The sequence below is a fragment of the Lathamus discolor genome, chromosome 1 (assembly GCF_037157495.1).
Source record: "Lathamus discolor isolate bLatDis1 chromosome 1, bLatDis1.hap1, whole genome shotgun sequence".
NCBI classification, from domain to species: Eukaryota; Metazoa; Chordata; class Aves; order Psittaciformes; family Psittacidae; genus Lathamus; species Lathamus discolor.
This window is the reverse complement of record NC_088884.1, coordinates 139,795,936-139,815,188: the sequence shown is the minus strand read 5'-3', so window position 1 is coordinate 139,815,188 and position 19,253 is coordinate 139,795,936. Positions and strand designations below refer to the sequence as shown.

The 19,253-nt window shown below is 35.0% G+C and overlaps 1 protein-coding gene across 5 annotated transcripts in view; it reads right to left on the bottom strand.

Annotated features, from left to right (window-relative positions):
• Positions 1-19,253, bottom strand: part of ATP8A1 (ATPase phospholipid transporting 8A1) — a 119,280-nt gene that overhangs the window by 79,668 nt on the left and 20,359 nt on the right. For 3 of the 5 annotated variants that reach the window (XM_065698091.1, XM_065698065.1, XM_065698084.1), the window contains exons 6-13: positions 17,205-17,245; positions 16,215-16,288; positions 10,977-11,046; positions 10,303-10,430; positions 5,760-5,871; positions 4,714-4,879; positions 2,198-2,325; positions 517-594 (exon numbers count right to left, since the gene is read on the bottom strand). In XM_065698091.1, coding sequence (XP_065554163.1) covers positions 517-594; positions 2,198-2,325; positions 4,714-4,879; positions 5,760-5,871; positions 10,303-10,430; positions 10,977-11,046; positions 16,215-16,288; positions 17,205-17,245 — 797 coding nt within the window. Of the gene's footprint in view, positions 1-516; positions 595-2,197; positions 2,326-4,713; positions 4,880-5,759; positions 5,872-10,302; positions 10,431-10,976; positions 11,047-12,897; positions 12,972-16,214; positions 16,289-17,204; positions 17,246-19,253 lie in introns of all 5 variants that reach the window. The other 2 variants (XM_065698074.1, XM_065698101.1) reach the window with 2 other exon arrangements.

The window sequence follows — 19,253 nt, the reverse complement described above, 5'->3', positions numbered from 1 at the left end:
CTGAGGGATTATGACTTAGCCAAATCAGCAGTTAGAAGAAACCCTGCATGCCAGTTTTATGCCTCATCTGTATTTTTTCTGTTGTTGTTGTGTGGGCACAATGGGAAAGCAGGAATTGCAGCTAAGAAAACTCATCTTTGGTTTTCCCAACACCAAAGTTTTGCCTTTCTTAAATCCCGAGGATCTCTTGGGGGAAATCCTTCCTTCATTATGTGCAGCCCTCATGTACTTCAGAAAAGAGATTTTTCTTTTTGTTAACTCCCCACATATTGCAAAGTGTTTTTAAAAATATCTGACAAAAGGAAGAGAACAGAAGTAAACAAAGACTAAGGCAATAATGTAAGTTTTCTGAAATAAATCTTCACAGAATTGTGTGACATGGTTTAGTGTGAGGTGTCCCTGCCCATGGCAGGGGGGTTGGAACTAGATGATCTTAAGGTCCTTTCCAACCCTAACTATTTTATGATTCTATGAGTAATTTCAACACAGAGTCAGAACCAGTAATTTTTTTTCTACCTGTCCAAGTTCTTCATTGAGATTGGAAGTACGAGCCATTGCAGCAGTGTCTGTAGGTTCATAGTGCATGTCTATGTCCTGCAGACACACACACAAAAAAAAGGACATATATATTTAAATAATAGTCTTCCATAACTTATTACAAAAAAGTTCAACATATAAATAGAAAACGTAAGTGTAGAAGAGCAGACCAAAAATGATACAAGTTATCTATGTATGATTATTTCAACAAGGGAAACCACAGATACAATCAGATCACTGCCAAAAGTCCCCTGAAGAAATCAGATTTCCTCTTGAAAACAAAAATATGTATGATTCTTTGAGATTTTACTGATTATTTCCAGCAATCTTTATTATTGAAAAACTGTTATACCCATGTATCTAAAACAGATTTAGCAAAAAGCAGAAATACTACATTGTTCCATGTAGAAGTAGGTCTTATCTATTTATATTGTATACACAACCAGTCATTTCTAAGTAGTAGAATAAAATAAATCAGAGTGCATTTTTCAATACAGCAAAAGATTAAAACATTGTGAAATACAGCAATGTGGTGCAACAGACTGCAGATGACCAACTTTTCTATATCAACATGCACACACACGAAGAAAATGTTTCAGATAATGTCCCGAGCCCCAGATTAAGACAACTAATTCCACCATGGTATGACATGGTGGGGAGAACAGAAGACAAAACCATCTTTTGGATTTGTATAAACAGTTGCCAATTTACACATTCAAAATGGGTGAGCCTTTGTTGAATATTTATTATAAAATGAAGAACATGAAGGAAGACTTTAACTACATTCTCTTATTTGTCAACAATTTGTTCTATAGCACAAAAGAAACAAAGAAATTAAAACTAGCTGATGGCTCACAAAAAGACTGAACTATTAAAATCAAGCATACACTTCACCTGCTACTCCACATACATTTTTATCTGTATCTGCATGACATATCTTACATACAGAAATCCATTTCATACAGTTGATCAACGAATCAGATTAAGGAGCTCAGAATTATATGAATAATTTACATTTGAGAAAAAAGTGGAAAAATTGAAGGCATGCTATTAAGCACACTTACACAGCTTTAAGGAGAATACCTCACCCCCCATTCCAAACAGAGAAAGAGAGTAAACCCTTCTTTACTCTCCACTAATTCATTGCAGAAATAATAAAAAAATTAAAAAAAAAAAAAAAAAAAGCCAAAGTGATCTTTATATATTTTTCAAGAAATAATACTAAAGACCCTGGCTTTGTACTAAAACCAGTGGGTTGTACAGAAACCAGTGGGAACAAAAAAAATCAGCAAAATACTGAAAAAAACCTGACAAAAATGAGCTACACTTAGAAAGAAGAAATGAAACAGGACAAAATTTCACTGGACTGTAAAACACTTTCTTCTGATCATTCTGGATGAAACTGATACCTGAACATTAGTAATGAGAAAACACAAAGCACAAAAAACAGGTTCCAAAAAGGACTGTTGCAAGTATAAAAGAACTCAATCAACCCATTTATTATTACCTTCTCAGATTCCAGTATTAATAAACAAAATATTTCAATATTTACATTGAAAAAAAGTCTGAAAAAACTGTATACTCTAAGAAGCAAGCATTTCACTTACTTGTAAACCATTTGATTTTAGAAGTTAATGCATATTCTAAAAATAATATTTACCCAATTTATGAAATATGCCTGGATAAATTTAACAACTTCAAGTGTAACCAACAAACTGATTGGAATAAGATTATTGAAGAGAATGATAAAAGTCAAGAAATTCAATCCAAAGTTGCTTGCTCCACCATCTGCCAAAAGACAAAGCAAATAAAAAAACATTTAAACATTAAACTTAAAAAAGTATGTACATACAGTGTCTTCAGAGTATTGAACTAACTCCTGATTTTTAAAGTATCTGTGTCTAAGAAGAAACTTGAGAATTAAATATAGTATCACTTGCCTAGAAATGTGAACTTCATTAGATTTAACAATCTCTATTATAAAGTGGAGTTCAAATTTAGAGATCTTTGCCATCTTCTCCAATTTCTGAAAAGCAATCTTACCAGCCACTCCCTCTTTTGCTACATTTTAGATCATAATCTGGGAATATCTATCTACAGCAACCAAATTCTACACTCTACATTTTAGAGTTTCATATTTTTAAAGGGGGAAAATGTGTAGTGGAATGAGTTGGTTTTTTCCACCCACCCTCACACCTTCGGACTCCCCTCCTCAACCCAGCAAAAAAAGATGAAAAAGGTAAATTCACACCACACAAGAAGGAGATGAAATTACAGTTTAACCAAATTTTAACAGAACTGGAAATGTGAATATTAAAATGCAGTTTTAAAACACTTTTTCCTTTTAAAGTTTTAGATAACTCTAGTAGTAGCACTTCAAGAGAGGATGTGAATGAGAAAGAGCAGTCTGCTCTCCAGTACAGCAAAAGGGTGAAAGATGTAGCCTGCCTGTCTGTATTCAAAGATCACCCAAAGAAAAGCAGCTCCAGACAGGTTTCTGCTCCCTATGGAATGTGGGTCTGGTTGTTACTCTTAAGATCTAAGACAGCAGGTTTGGGATACTTTCATCAATATCAATTCCATCATCAAAGGAAGTACAAGTCAAAGAGCAGAGAGGTTAACATACACCCTGACATTGATAATCTGAGTGACTACAAAGATCAGATGAAGTTTGATACTTATTGCTACCTGTAAATAAATCAATATTCAGATATTTATTGTTAATGTTACTACTTTTGTTTATCAACCATGGGCAACAGATTGTTCTAACTAAATGCTAACAGCATTCAGAAAGATGTGGCAGTGTTGGGAACCTGTTTCACTACCACACAACAATTAAATAACTACAGGGAAAGCGGAATAAATTGTTTCTTACATATTAAAAGTACCTGGTACAAGAACAACTATGAGCTGAATGTAGCCCACAAACCCCAGTACAATTCATTTAATCATGGGGCATATATCAGGCAATAGACTGACAAGGATAATCACTTGAAGAACACAGAAAATATCAATGGTCACTATTTCATGTTTCTTTTTTTTTTTTTTTCAGAAATAAAACCAAAAGCTTCTGAACCACTCCACTACTGCGCTAACCACCATATTCTGAAAACTTCTACATTTCCCAGAAAAGGAAAAAAATACAATGAAAAAAAAGAACCAGCTGAAAAATAACAAATGAAGCACATCTAATGCAATTATTTTATATTCCTGTAAAATTGTCAATATTCACTTTTTTCCATCTCACAATGGAAATATGAAAGTTAAGTTTCTTTCTTTAAATAGGTCTCTTCCTCAGCATCAAAAAAAAGAGAAGCAAGGTTCTCAATAAAGAAAAGTTAATCATAAATGCAGACAACTTCTGTTAAAAAAAACTTTTAGCAGAGTGCCTTTAAACAATTCTAAGATTTTTCTTTAAAAACTGATCAAACTACTCCACAATCCCTACTTTGATGACCACATTCAGCAGTTTTGCATTCAAGACATTCAGGATCAGAAAGCCTAATTCTGTTTCTACTGCCTAAGTAAAGAAGGCTCTAGGCCTATCATGAGAAATTCTGAAAACATAAATAATTGACCATAAAGTATATTTATGAAAACTTCCTTTAAATCTATTTTCCTCATTAAGGGTCAAATTACATCAATGTATCACATGATGGCATGAAGGCCCTTGCATCTACCATGAGTATAGCTGCCCAGTATGTTAGGTGAGATATTTGTGGTTTATCTTCTTTAGGAGCAGTCTGCTAAACTTGATGTTTGCAGCCAATAATTAGTTAGATCCCTGTACCATAAAAATTCTAAAGACACAGCACAGTTTCCTGGAATGAGGGATTCTGAAAATTCAGAAAAGACGCTACAGCTTTAAATGTAATCTATTGGTAATAGCTGAAAATAGCTTTAGTGTGATGTCTAGGAAGCTGACTGTTTATGCCAGTGGAATGTTGATACAGACCTTGCAAAGCTGCAGTGACGGAGAGACTGAAAGATGTGTAGGTTTGAATTTAGCAAGAACTCATATGGCACAGTAAGGTAATTTTATACTTGCTGTGATATACCCAGCCTGATTACTTTAGTCAACAATCAATACAGGCAGACTGATAAAAACCACACTGTGGTTTTTGACACAAAGACAAATGAAACACTAAAATATTAATATATTATTTTACATCTTACAATTTAGATCAAGATACCAGTCTCTTCCAGTATGCCTTCGATTCCATACAGCCGAACCAATAGAGCAGATCAAAGACATAGCAATGAGGATGCAGAACAGAATCAAAATCTGAATATTTGTAATTCGTTCCACGTTAGACATTTTAAGAGGTGGACTTGTTGAATTCTGTGAAAGATATAAACCAACAGTGACTATTAAATATTAGAAGAGGTATACACATTTTTTGCTTTTCAAAATGCGTGTTACTGCATTCTTTTCTAAATATTTTTTCCAAATACATTATTATAATAAATACCATAACTTTTCCCCTCAAAAAAAGCAGCTTATAAAGCTATGAATTAGAGCTTTAGTTTGTATTACAAACAGTTTAAACAATCACAGAGAACACTCATAACAGCAACAGCTAACAACATTAAAATGAATATGTATATACCTTATCAGTATTATAGAAGACAATTGCTAATACAAACTTTTTCAAGTAACTGTTTTACAAATCAGGAAAACAATAAATAAGAGACATGAATGGCCAACTTGAAAGCATTCTTTTTTTGTCAACAAATGCATCTGAATTTCGATATTTCAAACAGCACTAGGAAAAGTAAGTTCATAGTCTGAGAATGGTTCTCTTCCCACCTCATTTTGCAAATAAAGTTTCACTTTGTTTTCTGACAAGACTACTTACCTTTGTACTTGAAAGAAAGCTATACAAGAGGACAGTTTTAGGAGCAGTCAAAAGTAAAAAAAGATGAACAGGTAAACTATAATGATCCAGCTTGCTAATCTAACAGTTTTCAAAACATAAGTTACAAACCAGAATCAACAAATATGCTTACTAATGGAAAAACTACTCTGTAGCTAAATGACTAATAATAACAAGAAAGTACTTTATTTTTATTGGTTTTACTTCATCAGAAAGATGCTCTATTATTGATATTTCAGCTACTATATTAAGTCTAGCCATATTCTCTGACACGATTTTCTATGCTGTGTAATGACATGATAAGGTAATAAAACAGGTAATTTAGAGAAAAACTAAGTGACAAACCTGCATAAGTTTTGTGTCATGTCCTGTATAGACAACTATCCCATGAACCCACTGAGTATTTCTCAACTGAGCTCCTCGTAGAAGAATCTGATCAGCTCCCAGTGGAATAGTACTAGAAGGAAGGAGTTTCAAACTTAGCTTTAAAACAATGTCAATGAATAATATTACCATCAGTTGTCAAAACTAATTTTCAAAATTTAGACAGTAAGTATGCTAGGAACCTAATTTTCATAGTTAACTTCTGGGGAGTGTTGACAGAGAGAAAACCTGTCAGTTAAAAGCAAGCCTAAAAAAATAAGTATGAAAAATATTACTTACCACTTCATTTTGTCTATGGACTACTAATTTTGATATGGTACTACTAGCATACTGAAACTAAAAAAGGCTATTTTTCCTGTGATTTATAATTATGAAGCTTTTTTCCCCAAGTCTACTCTCACAAAAATCTTCCAAAGCAAATAATTTTCTGAACTCTTAACTTTATCCACTCTTCCTATGAAATAAATATCCTTTATAAACATAATTATTTAAAATTCACAACATATTTTCTTCACCTTCTTTAAGTTGCACAACCAGCTACATTTACTTGTGCTACTCTTCTAGAACTGCACTGAGTAAATAAACTATGAAACCTCAAATGACATTGCAAACATCTAACTGTATTAAATTCAGACAGCAGACTTAATTCATATACTGTACCTCATTTTTTTCTTAAAATAGAAAAGAATTAGATTCTTATTACTCTTTTCTTGGGACAAACAATACCCTATTTTGGCACTTTTCTTTCTATAAATACCAGCTAGCAATTCAGACTTGTCAATAGTGTTCTACTGTTTTTCAATCTTTTCTAAAACTATGATCTCTACAGTTGTTTGAAACCAACACATTATGAAGATCAGAAATAAACTGCTTACTGACAGCAACTATATCTGATATATAAGCTATAAAAAGTCTGAGGAAGTCATGATATTTGGTAACATTTTTGGTAGCACAAAGATCATGAAGTCAGTCTCAGTAAATAAATTTCAAGTAGTAATTTCCTCTGGATTATCATGCCCCTTTCCCTCCTCTCACACACAAGCTTTTAAGTTTTAAAGAGCGCAAGTAAAGAGGAAACAGCACATTCTTCCTCCTCTAAAATTAGCAGTGGCAATACAAATTTTTTGAATCAGCTCTTGCAGAAACTAGAGAAAAAGAAAAAAAAAGAGTGTTCTTCCATGAAAACTAAAACAACTAACAAATACCACCCCACTACAGCTTAGTTCACTTTTGAGGAAACTAGCATGGAGCAAACTGGCTGTTTAAGGAATCATTCTCCCCACCAACTAAGTATGTTTCAGCAATGGAAACTGAATGATATCGTTATAGAATATATTTCCAGCTGCAGGCATTTCATCAAAAGAAGGCATCAGAAAAGAAAACAGAAACAGAAAACATACTGAGATTTACTTGCTTTCTAAATCAGATTTGTTCATATCATGGCAAAATTAAGAGAACAAATGTCTTTTCAAGTATGAAAGGAACTGCTGGGTTTTGAATTACCCAAGAATCACTAAAAGAGATTCCTGTTGCCATCAAAGATTGCTTCTGAACTTGTATTTACCCATTTGCACTCTTGCAGAATTATTCTAAGTCTTTTGGACCATCAGACAACAGGCAAACATTTCAGATAAGGAATGGATTACCTGTCATTCCCCCAAGAATAATTAGATATTATTAGCCTATTAACACTAACATGAAAGCCACAGAATGAGAAAGATTGGTTATATGCGAATCTCCCACAGACAGACTGGAAACCTTTTCAACTATGGACCTTCTCTGGAAGGCCAAAAGACTTTCTTTCTGGCCCTTCTACTAGTTCAAGAGGGTCTAGGAAGGCAGAAGGCAAAACCTTCCACTCTTAATTTCTGTATTCTTTGAAGAGTCAGGGGAGTTCTTTGACTGTTCTTTGTTTTCTTAAGAAATATGAACAATATGCAATAAAGTCTTTTCTATTGCAGGATCCATTAATTCTTTTTTTCCATCGGGACACTGTCTCTCAAATTCTCCAACCGTCCCAATTCTGCACCTTGGGACAGGAATTTATCCTTAAGGGTCTGTTACTGGGAAGACAATCAGAAGTGAATCGGGACTGCAGAACAGGTCCAATGGGACCTGTCTCCAGCAGACCTGGTGCACAGACCAAGGAAAGGAAAATAGAAAGCAAAACCACCAGGGGCATGGAATGTCCAGATCTGCCTGGTGTCATGCTAACGATCCACAGTAACTCTCTAATAGGGAGATGGTGTGATGACTTGATGGAGCTATTAAGTCACTATTTTGCAGTCTCAGCCTTCTCAAAACTGCTCCAGCTCATCTGATTCTTCTTGTATGCTACATAACTATGAACTCATCAGCAACATATTTGGGTTGTATTCAGTAAGGGATGTTCTCAATAGGAAATATTACCCTTTCAGCATATTTTCCTGCCAGAGCTGTCAAGGGTATATTAAGAACTCGTGATTCCTAAGACACATTTGAAGGCTTACATACTAAAATGTCTTCATACTTCATTTTTATCCAAAATTTGTTTAAAAATGCCTTCAGGAAAACATTTACTTTAGGTGTATATAAAAAATATCTGCCCTTGCTTTTAACTTGCTCACCCTTCCTCTCTGAGCCATTGTCTAATTATCATTTCACATTCATCCAAGCTAAAGAACTTTTCTTCTTTTTATAGCTAACTGTCTTCATTGACTGAAACCAAGCTGAAGTGCTTCTGTATATTCAGAAGCACAACAAAGAGCTGTATACTTTGGAGGATACAAAGAAAACTTTTTTTGCCTCTGTCCACAGATTTAGCCATAAGGCAAAAGAACTGTAGTGAGGTTCTACCTCCTTGAACATTAAGAATTAAAAATGAAAAAAAAAAAAAAAAAAAAAGAGGACCTTTTGAGTTGCTCTCCCATGAAGGCAAAAAGAAAAGACTGAAAAAATCATCCAGATGCAACATTTCTGGCATTGTAATGAGTTATCTAAAGGAAAAGAAGAAAGAAGAGGGAGATGAATTTTAAATATTCTCTATTGCTTTTGCAAAAGCTTTAAGATAGTAGTGGATAAAGTGGAAGTTGCAACAGCTGCAGCTACACAATCTGGTAGGAAGGTCTTAAAGATCTGAATGTCTACCAGTTAGATGAATCTGTGCTCCCCTCTCATATGGACAGAAATAGAACTTATCTCTGATTTTTCATAGCTGGGAATAAGATCAGGATCCAAAAAGAGTTACTTACCTGCAATTCTTTTTCACTGAAGGTAAATATTATATTAGAGCCACACTTTTGGAACTATTCTACTGCACAGGAACTATGTTCAAAATATTCCAAAACTGAATTTCCCAAATGAAAAACTGCTTGACCAGCAGATGGCGTGCTCCTACACACTCTTCAGGCATAATGGCCATTAGCACATTCCATGTTTCTTTTTAAAGAAATTTAATTCTTAAAATTAAATAATTAGATTGAAAAGTACGTTTTTCCCTCTAGCCAGGGAGGAAGGATGAATGTGTGGATCTATTATAACTATTACCTTCAGAGCAGAATTACAGGTAAATGTTTTTCGCTTCTTAACGACAAGTACAGTGGAATTATAATAGATCCACACTCTTGCGACTGAAAACTCCTGGAATGCATCTGTAAGAAATCAGTAAATAAAACAAGGAATATTAAGGGGAAGGACTTAAAAAAAAGAGTATTTAATAATTAGTTAGCACTATACATATCACTCTAAAACCACAAACACAAGTAATATTGTATACGGAAAAATACGTGCCTACCAAAGAAAAAAGAAATCCTGCAAATCTTTGGGAATGAACGACTCAATAATTCTGGATCTAGCAATGAACCTTATACTCCTGATGTACCACATTCAGTTCAAACCCATAGAGGACTCTAAATATCAGTATCTACTAAGCACTTAAGTATTTTAAGAATTTTTGAAGCAGTTTTACAAGTATGTATGTTGTAATTGCATCAAGGCGGTCTATTATTACAGAAACATACTTTCAGTGAGCTAAGGTATTAAATGTCTTTCAGGCACCAAATTAGAAGAATTTGACGCATACAGTGACAGACTCAATTTCATTCCATATTTAGACAAACAAAAGAAAACAACAATTAAAAAAAAGAACAACAAAAAACTACTTCTACTCAGCTTCCATAATAGAAACTTAACAGAGGAGGTATCAGATACTTAAGTGAGTTACTAGATACACATTCCATTACTATTACAATTTTAATAGCACTCCCATCTACTGTTAATAGCTATTGCTTTCTGAAGGTCAACTAGTACAAAAATTCAAGTTCTAGACATTAGAAGTAAGTTTTTATCCCTCAATCTTTTTTTTTAAAGACTAAAGAATACATCAGAAAAGATGTTTTCTTCTCCAGTCTTAGCAGAACAGACTTTACATTTCATATTTTAACTTGAGTAGTTTAGTAATATATATTCATCTACTGATATCTCTCAAGATATCTCTCAAGAGGTCATCTTCCTTGGATCTACATACCCATGCCCATCCAGTCTGATGTTTCCAACAAAATCATAGAGGTGTCGGTTTGGGCTCTCACATTCAATTCTGCCAGAAAGACCCATCAAGCTTTCTATGTCCTTTATGTCTGACGTTAGTGGCAAACCCTGTAAACAAAATTTGTTCGTCATGACAGTAAGAATCACTTTCCAATATAAAAATGTATGTATTAGATATTTGATGGTGCAAGACTAGAAAACCAGAACCCCTACGGCAGCAAAATGGGAATGCAACACTTTGCTGTCACACTGCTGGATGCTAAAGACAGTGAAAAAGTCACCTTAGTATCTTAACAGCACCATGATGAAGACCGGGCTGTAACCAGTCATACAGCTCAGTGAGAATGTTCCTGAAGACAGACAATGCACTCAGTCAAAAAATTATATTCTCTTCTTGCCTCTGATGGGTAATACTGGCACTATTAGCTGCTTTCTGCATGGTTTCTCTATCACCTATCCTCTAAAAACAAAATGAATACCCAAACTACTAATATTTCTACCTATTTTTTCAAAGAAAAAGCCCCCAGACAAAGCACAAAGCATGACTTAGGAGTACATTTTCAACCTTCTAAACCAGCCATTAATTCTGTAAAAGATGTTTTTACAAACAGATGAAAATAATGTTAGCAGTATTCTCAAAAATTAAATTCATACCTGTCGAATTTTTAAGTTTGTCTCACCATCTAAGTTAGATGTTTCGATGTAGCACATAGCCTGTGGTTCACTATTAAGAAAACAAAATCCTTAATTTTAAATGATACTATCAAAATTCACAAACTTCCTGTAGTCCCTTAATGCCTATTTATGCAATCAGATTTTTCTATCAAATCTTCAAATTTACAAGCAAATCTGTAAAAAAATTACAGTACTTTACACTTTCAGAAAAGTTTGCCTTAAAAAAAAAAAAAAAAGTTTTTCCTAAAACATTAATGCTACAAATGCTGTATACAGCAAAAGCTTTCTGTGTTTTTATACGATTAAGATACAGACACAAGTGTAGTGCATTTGCAGTGCCTACTACTGTAGGCAGCAGTAGTTTAGACATGGAAGATTTTGTGTAAAAGGTTCTTTTATAAAAAAAGTATTATTTCTGGATAATATATTACAGTTTTTGAAATATGCCCTTTAAGAAGTTTAAAATGCTATTTTATAAATTAAAGATTTAAAGTTTATGCAGAACATTATTACTTGAATGGTTAATCTATTTAACACATACTGATAAATGGCTTATTCTTTGCAATAAACTTTTTCAATACAATTTTCTGATATGAAACACAGCAGTAATTTTATCTTTTGTAAAATACTTTTAGACTTTAAATCATATTACAACTATTATAGATCTCTTGACTAGGAAAACAGAGATACAGCAGGACATGACTTTTCTGCAAGGAGACAGTAAGCACGTAGATGTTTAACAAGCCAGGATTTCTGATGTACTCGTCAGCTCCCATTTGCTGGGCGTGAAGACAGAGCACCTACTACTTACATCTACAAGAGATAGATGTTTTGATCCTATAAAGGATAAAATGAGTCATAAAACCCCCTTACAGCTTAAAAGAATAAATGTTTACTCTCTACACCACTCTAAAGCTTCTAATATTTTCCTTCTTTGTAGCATGAAATTCAAGCACCAAGCATTTCGCAAAATTTCCTTTCTTAATGCAACAGTGCCTTCTGATTGCAGGATAAAATTAAGTAGGTTATTCTAACACATTTTTTGTAAAGCAAAAGTATTAAAAAGTCATATACTGCTTTCAGGCTAGAGTTTCCTGGCAAACTTTTCTAAAATGTAAATAACCTCTATTTAGATTGTTTGGATAGAATCACTTGTATAAAACATTATCATTCTAGCATTTTTATTGGTTAATATAAAAACAAACAGTATTTTTGTGAAGCACTTTTAAAACAGACTAAGGCAGCAAAGCCATTTCAAGTGAGACACATGCTTAATTGTAATGACTGTAGCAGATAGCAGTGACCTCCAAAGTAAGTAAGTTACAATTAGATCAAGGCAGGCCCATTGATTTATTAGGGAAAACCAAAGTGCAGTAACAGTGCAGACAATAGCTTAAAGCTGACACATCTAAGAAACATGCATTTTGTCACAATACACAAGAACAATGCTGCTTTTGCCATTGCATGCAGCAGAAATTGTGCAACATCCAGTTTGTGCAGAGGGTCCTCTACCAGTCCTACCAACATTAAACTATTCTTTGCTGAAAACAGTGGGATGGAATAAACATGTATATTCTTAATTTGCTCTAAGGAATTAAAAATATATTTATACTGGTGTCTTACCATGTGCTTATTCAATGACAACTTGTTTGACAAAATTTCATGGCAGTAGTGCAAAAACAAAGAGGACTGAAATTTTGATTTCTTGGAGTGTTATCATGTATTTTCACTTTAATGATCTGCATTTTTATCAACTCAACCCCTTCTAATTTTATAAATGTGTGGGTTTTGTTGAAGAAAGCTGAACAGCAAAGCAACTGTTATCAATATGGCAGTGTTCTTCATATTTGGTATATGAGGACCCACTTACACGTCTCCTGTGAAACTAATTAATTCTAACCTTGATGACAGACTGATGAGATCAGCTGGGAGATGTTCCCCATTGGTCACTTTCACTACTTCCCCTACTGCCACCTACACATCCCAGTTTGAAAATGATTAGAACAGAAAAATAAGTGACATGGAAAAAACGAAACAAAAATGGACAAAGACAAAAAGAGTTTGAAATTATTATTCAAACAATACATGTTAATTAAAATGTTTGATAACATTTTTTTCAAAATCTATTCTAATCAGGTCAGAAAGAAAAGAGCTAGAATATTTTCATTTTTACTCAATTATATGGTTTTACTCTAAGGCACTGATTTTAAGCTGCAGAACACATTGACACTGTACAGTAAAAATAAAAAGCTGTTACGCTTATTTCTCAACTGACAAAGTTATTAGATACTCCATACATTAGCTATAAAAAATAAAAGCCACAACAAAAGATTTTCCACCAACTTTTCAGAAAGTCAGATGATAAGAACCTTTTCTATGTAGACATGCTGAAAATTATTGTTTTGCTTCAGCTTTGTAAATTCCTGCGCACAATGAATTAGCAAGAACCAAACAGAATCAAATCTCAGAGGTTTGTGTCCTTCTCGTGTAAGACATTATAATTTCCTAAAACAATTAAGAGCCTCTTATTCTCCAGAAACTGCTATTGCTAGTAAAAGGAACCAAATACCATTAGTTTGAATTAAAACCAAGCCCACAAGCTTGCACTGCTGTTGAAACCTAAACTGTAATTGGGGACCAATAAACACCTGGGATGCAAAAAATCGGTAAGATTGTCTTCCCGGAGAATGCACGGCCACATAGAGACAGAAAGAGAGCACATTAGAGGTAATGTAAGTAGCACAGCCTTCTCTCCTGGAAGGAGGGCTGCAACAGGACCCTAGCAATATAACTAAGAAGGAAGCTGTAGCTCGAAGAAATGCCTGAAATGGGCCCAGAAAAGCAATCATGATTCAAGGAGTCTCCTTTGAAAACTGGATCCTAGAAGAAAACCTAACAGGAAAACTCGAGGTGATTAACGGTCATAGCTGGGACAGTGTGTTCTGACAAGGGCAGTAAAGAGAGGTTAAACAAAGAGGTAATGATCTTGGCCAAGTCCAGTAGCAGCTCTTACTTCAATACATCACCACATGACTTGGGGGTGTTGGTCAATGAGAAACTTAATGTGAGCCGGCAGTGTGCGCTCGCAGTCCAGAAATCCAACCGTATCCTGGGCTGCATCAAAAGGAGCGTGACCAGCAGGTTAAAGGAGGTGATCCTGCCCCTCTACTCTGCTCTTGTGAGACCTCACCTGGAGTACTGTGTGCAGTTCTGGTGTCCTCAACATAAAAAGGACATGGAACTGCTGGAACAAGTCCAGAGGAGGGCCACGAGGATGATCAGGGGACTGGAGCACCTCCTGTATGAAGACAGGCTGAGAAAGTTGGGGTTGTTTAGCCTGGAGAAGAGAAGGCTGCGTGGGGACCTCACAGCAGCCTTCCAGTATCTGAAGGGGGCCTATAGGGATGCTGGGGAGGAACTCTTCATTAGGGATTGTAGTGACAGAACAAGGCATAACGGGTTAAAACTTAAACGGGGAAGTTTAGATTGGATACAAGGAAGAAATTCTTTACTCTATGGGTGGTGAGGCACTGGAATGGGTTGCCCAGGGAAGTTGTGAATGCTCCACCCCTGGTGGTGTTCAAGGCCATGCTGGACAGAGCCTTGTGTGGGATGGTTTAGTGTGAGGTGTCCCTGCCCATGGCAGGGGTGTTGGAACTAAATGACCTTAAGGTTCTTTCTAACCCTAAGTACTCTATGATTCTATGACATGGGATTCCTCTATAGAGGAGGGACAAGGCTCAGAGTGATGCTTTTGCAGGCAGCTGATAATTTTCTGTGTGTAAACTACAACTGGAGAACACTGTGATGCAAGCGTCCTCCAAATCCAAAAGAGCACACAAGAGAAGACATCAAGGCAAAGACTCAAATTTAGGAGTTTACTCTGATTTCAAAGAAGCTGGTCTGAGAGAATGTAACCTTTTCTGCCTGTAAGACACTCAGGTTAGCATGACATAAGCTATTATCAGGCCAACAGAACAAGTGTTCTTGCTGCATGGTGTATTGCCGAAGAAGATCGTGGTGGAGAAGCACCAATAAAATTTATAAATGCTTCTCAAATTGCAGAAGTAAAGGTTTATTGAGGATACTCTATACAGAACCTGCTAAGTTATGACAAATATTAGCATTGAAGACAGACTGCAGGGAAAGTTTACTGTATTATATGGTAACTATTTTACACTTGATAATAATAATAGAAGTACTTCAGAAACCGCAACACTTCATTTTGAGATGCGATGGAAGATTGAATAAACAAGGTACTATTCTACGCTACAGTCTAGCCACTGAAACAGGTAAGATCCTAACCTTCTTAATTGTATGTATGATTGGATTCACTTCAGTGGGATCATAGCGGGTTTATACCTAATTCAGAATCATACGCTTGACAATAATGCTTCTGCTTGTGCCGGAAAAAACATGGAAATTGCATTGTAAACATAGAGTAATAAATCAGAATGTTATTGATCATATTTAAATAATCTTCATTAAAACATTTCTTAAGATATGTTGTCTATTGACCTGATCAAATAGATGTTGAAAAATGTGCATCTTCCACATAAGATGTGGATTTCTTAAATAAAACTGTCCAAGGAAATGATGATAAACAACCTCTGATTGTCCATGTAAGAAGAATTTATTATCAAAGCATTTCATGCTATAAATCAAGTCTTGCTTTCAGTGCTGAAATTATTCATATTACATACGTATATGAGAATTAAGTAAATATTCAGTTCATAAAGACAGCACTAATTTGATCATTCACATCTCACGATCACTTTTTTCCTGATTCAACTATCAAAATGGCGACTATATCCCTTAAAAACCATTTCAGTTCCCTGTAATATATCAATTTTTATTTATTTATAGCACAAAATTTGTTAGGCACACACCAAAAAGCCAACCAGTTTAAACATGGCAGTTGAAGTCAAATTTTTAGAATAAGAATCACCCTTTTTTTGTATTATATTCAACAATAAAACTATATATTGTTTTTCTTCTGGGTAAATTGAATGCCAGTGTAATCTTAAAACTGTAACTGTCACAGTTCAAAGAAACACTGCCTTAAATAAGTGCCAGAACGAACAAAAGACTACACTTCAGAACAGCAGCATTTTTGTTTATTCTTTATTTCCTTGGAGCAATCAGAAATAAACAAATAAATAAATGCAGGGTAGAGAAACCAGCCTCTACATTGTAAGCATCAGTGGGCATCTCTACCTTGATGAGAGCAGTACAGTGTCAGCAGGTATATACTCTTTGCCTTTTATTATAACTATATCTCCAACATCTACCTGAAAGAAAACTGGGAATCGGTTAATGGTCTCAAACAAAATATGTTATCCCTTTGTTTTAAGCATAGTAAACATTTACCTGCTGAATTTGCCAGAAAGACTGTTAGAAACAAGCACTTAGAAAAGCCTAACGGTATTCGGTACTCCAGTGACTCAGAGGTCATTGAAACTCTTTGGAGATCTGTTAGGATTTTTTTAAACAGTCTTAATCCTGACCTTCTCTATGCAGTTCTTTACTTCTGCTAGTTATTGCAAATTCTTTATGGGAAGACTGAAGCTGCGTTAAAGAAGAAATTAATCTCCCTTAAAATCACAGCTTAAGATCAGTTGCATCACACTACATACCATATCCTTGCTTCTCCAAGGATACAAACCAATTTCAGCTGAACCTTGTCTCAAAATTACTGCAGGTCAATTTTTACTCAAGTTTTCAGGTATGGAAACTAATACAATGAGGGGACTAGGCAGGAATGATAACATTTAGTCCTTTAAAGTTACCTTTAACAGTCCCTTCTTAGCCACTATGTAACAGTCTTTAAAGTTCTCGGGATTTAAGTCAAAGAAGTTCATTGAATACACAAAGTAATTGCTTACTGAAAAGAAGTTCCTGCTTTGGCACACCGAATACTACTATGGGACTGCATAATTTTGCCAAGTTAATCGTATTATTTAAGCTATTTTTCACTGAACTTAAAGCCCACCACTGAACAGCAGTTTTGCCTTACTCATATTATCAAAATTGATTTGACTTAAAAGTACATTTTAAGAGAGAAGTATTAGAAAACAAAAAATAAATTACAAAAGACTACACCTTTCCCATCATACCAGTTAATTCTTACTGATGACAATCATTTGGAGAATAAAGCAAATATTAAATATGCATTATGCTCTAACAGTCACCAACACAGACACATACCTTTTCCCAGTGGACAATTTCCCATGCACCATTTCGTAGTACTGAAAAACCAGGAAATAAAAAAGAAAGACTGTACAACTGGAAAATTCTCTAACTGCAGTATACAGGTATGTGTTAAACTCCATATGAAAACCAAACACAACTCATTTACACAACATTTTACCGCATGCCTTGTTTCTATGAATTCAGGTCAAACATTCCAATTTTACAGAGCATGTTCTGTGTATTAGTTTTTGTACCATAGAATCTTACTAAATGTCAATGACGACATTTTACAGGGTTTAAGAATCAATTAAATCTGATATAGATTGTATGATAATAATAATAATAAATTAGTAATTGGAATAAAAAGTGGCAAAGTGAAAAAGTTATGAAGTTATTGTGGGGGAGAAATCAACTAATTTTTTTTTTTCACAGTTCAAATATTGATGATGTTCACGCAAAAAAGATCCATAAAAAGTCACCAGCAGGCTTCTTAGCATTCAGCTGTTTATACTGTTGCTGGCATGTCAGAGAAATTCAGGATCATTGCAGCCATCTCCTCCATAAACATACTAGAAATCCCCCAAATCAACCCATTCCATTGAAGATTTAGTATAGATTTTACCTGCCACTAGCAATTTTAATTGCAAGCATGCTCCATTACTCTAGTTTTAAGTATTACTACCATGATACAAAACCCATGCCTTGTTTGCCAGTTAATTGCCAAAACTGCCTTTTCAGAGAATAATAAAGCTGACTTTTTATGATTAGCCCTAGTTACAAAGCTATTTAAGATTCATAGGCAAAAAGAAACTGAAATGAAAAGAAAATGTATCACCATGAATCAACACCCAGATGGATTCCAGAGGTTCTCTTTCACTGTGTCCCCCAGCTTAAAAACTGTCAGGATGCTTAAGCACCTGATCAGGATCCAATTCTTATGCAAGCACATGCTGATTTCAGAAAAGTGGATAAAAATGTGGGAATACATATAGAGTTTATATCTACATCTTCCTTGAGGTTCTGTCCAGACTGAACCACTCTTCCTGTATCTCAACAGTTCGGTGAGTCATTATCTAACCTGTTTAATAATTTTTAGGATAAGATAAATTTTCTTACCCTTCCTTCCCCTGTATTTATTAGTGCTGATATGCTCAGGGGAATGGTAAATAGAGCAGTCGCCCTTTCAGACAGTAAGCAAGTTTTTTTTTTATGACTGTATCACCAAACAGCTGATCATTACACAAAATCTGTTTTGACAAACAATTTACCTTCACTGGGAAAATGACAGATCCAGAACGAGGATTGGTTGTAATAGTGTCCTTAAGGGAACCCAAGAGGTCTGATAACTGTGTTACCACCTACTTCCATTCATTTGTGCCAGCAATATTCTTTGTGGAGCCATGGTACCAATCAGATGAAAGAACTGATGAGGATTAAAAATATACCTTGCTGCAATCCAGGTGACTAAATCGCACAAATAGCTATAGTAGAATAACTGCTAGTGGAGTTCTGCAGGTCTTGTTTATAAGCTGCCAGTGGTGGCCAAGGGCTTCTTATGAAGTGCTGGCTGCAGAATCACTTGCACTGCTGAAATACACCCTAAGGCTGTTTCATATGCTGCCAAGCTGCCCTAACAGAGCATTGCCACTGCAAATGGAAGGTCCTGTTCTGCCTCACCGCATGCAAAGGTGTGTGCCCCACAGGCATGCTGCCTCTGGTGTTGACACTTTGATGAGTCAGTTTAACCTACTAAATGGAAGGAAACTGTCAGCTTTTCATTCTGGATTTGTTTCCTGCTGGTTTAGCTGGTTAAAATCAGCTCACAAATGGATGAGTCAGACTCATGAAAAGACACCTGAAATCTCAAGAGTGCTCTAACCCTAGCTTGATCCAGTGACTCCTAAGCAAAATTAACATATACTGACATTCAATTAAATCCATTTTTTATAAGACCAAAAAAAGAAGTGGTGTTGCTATACTCCTTTTATATAACAGTTAGAGAACTTGTGCCATAATGTCTTCTGCAGCCTGGCTTTTGCATTTTTATTTCCCATTTTTGGCTGT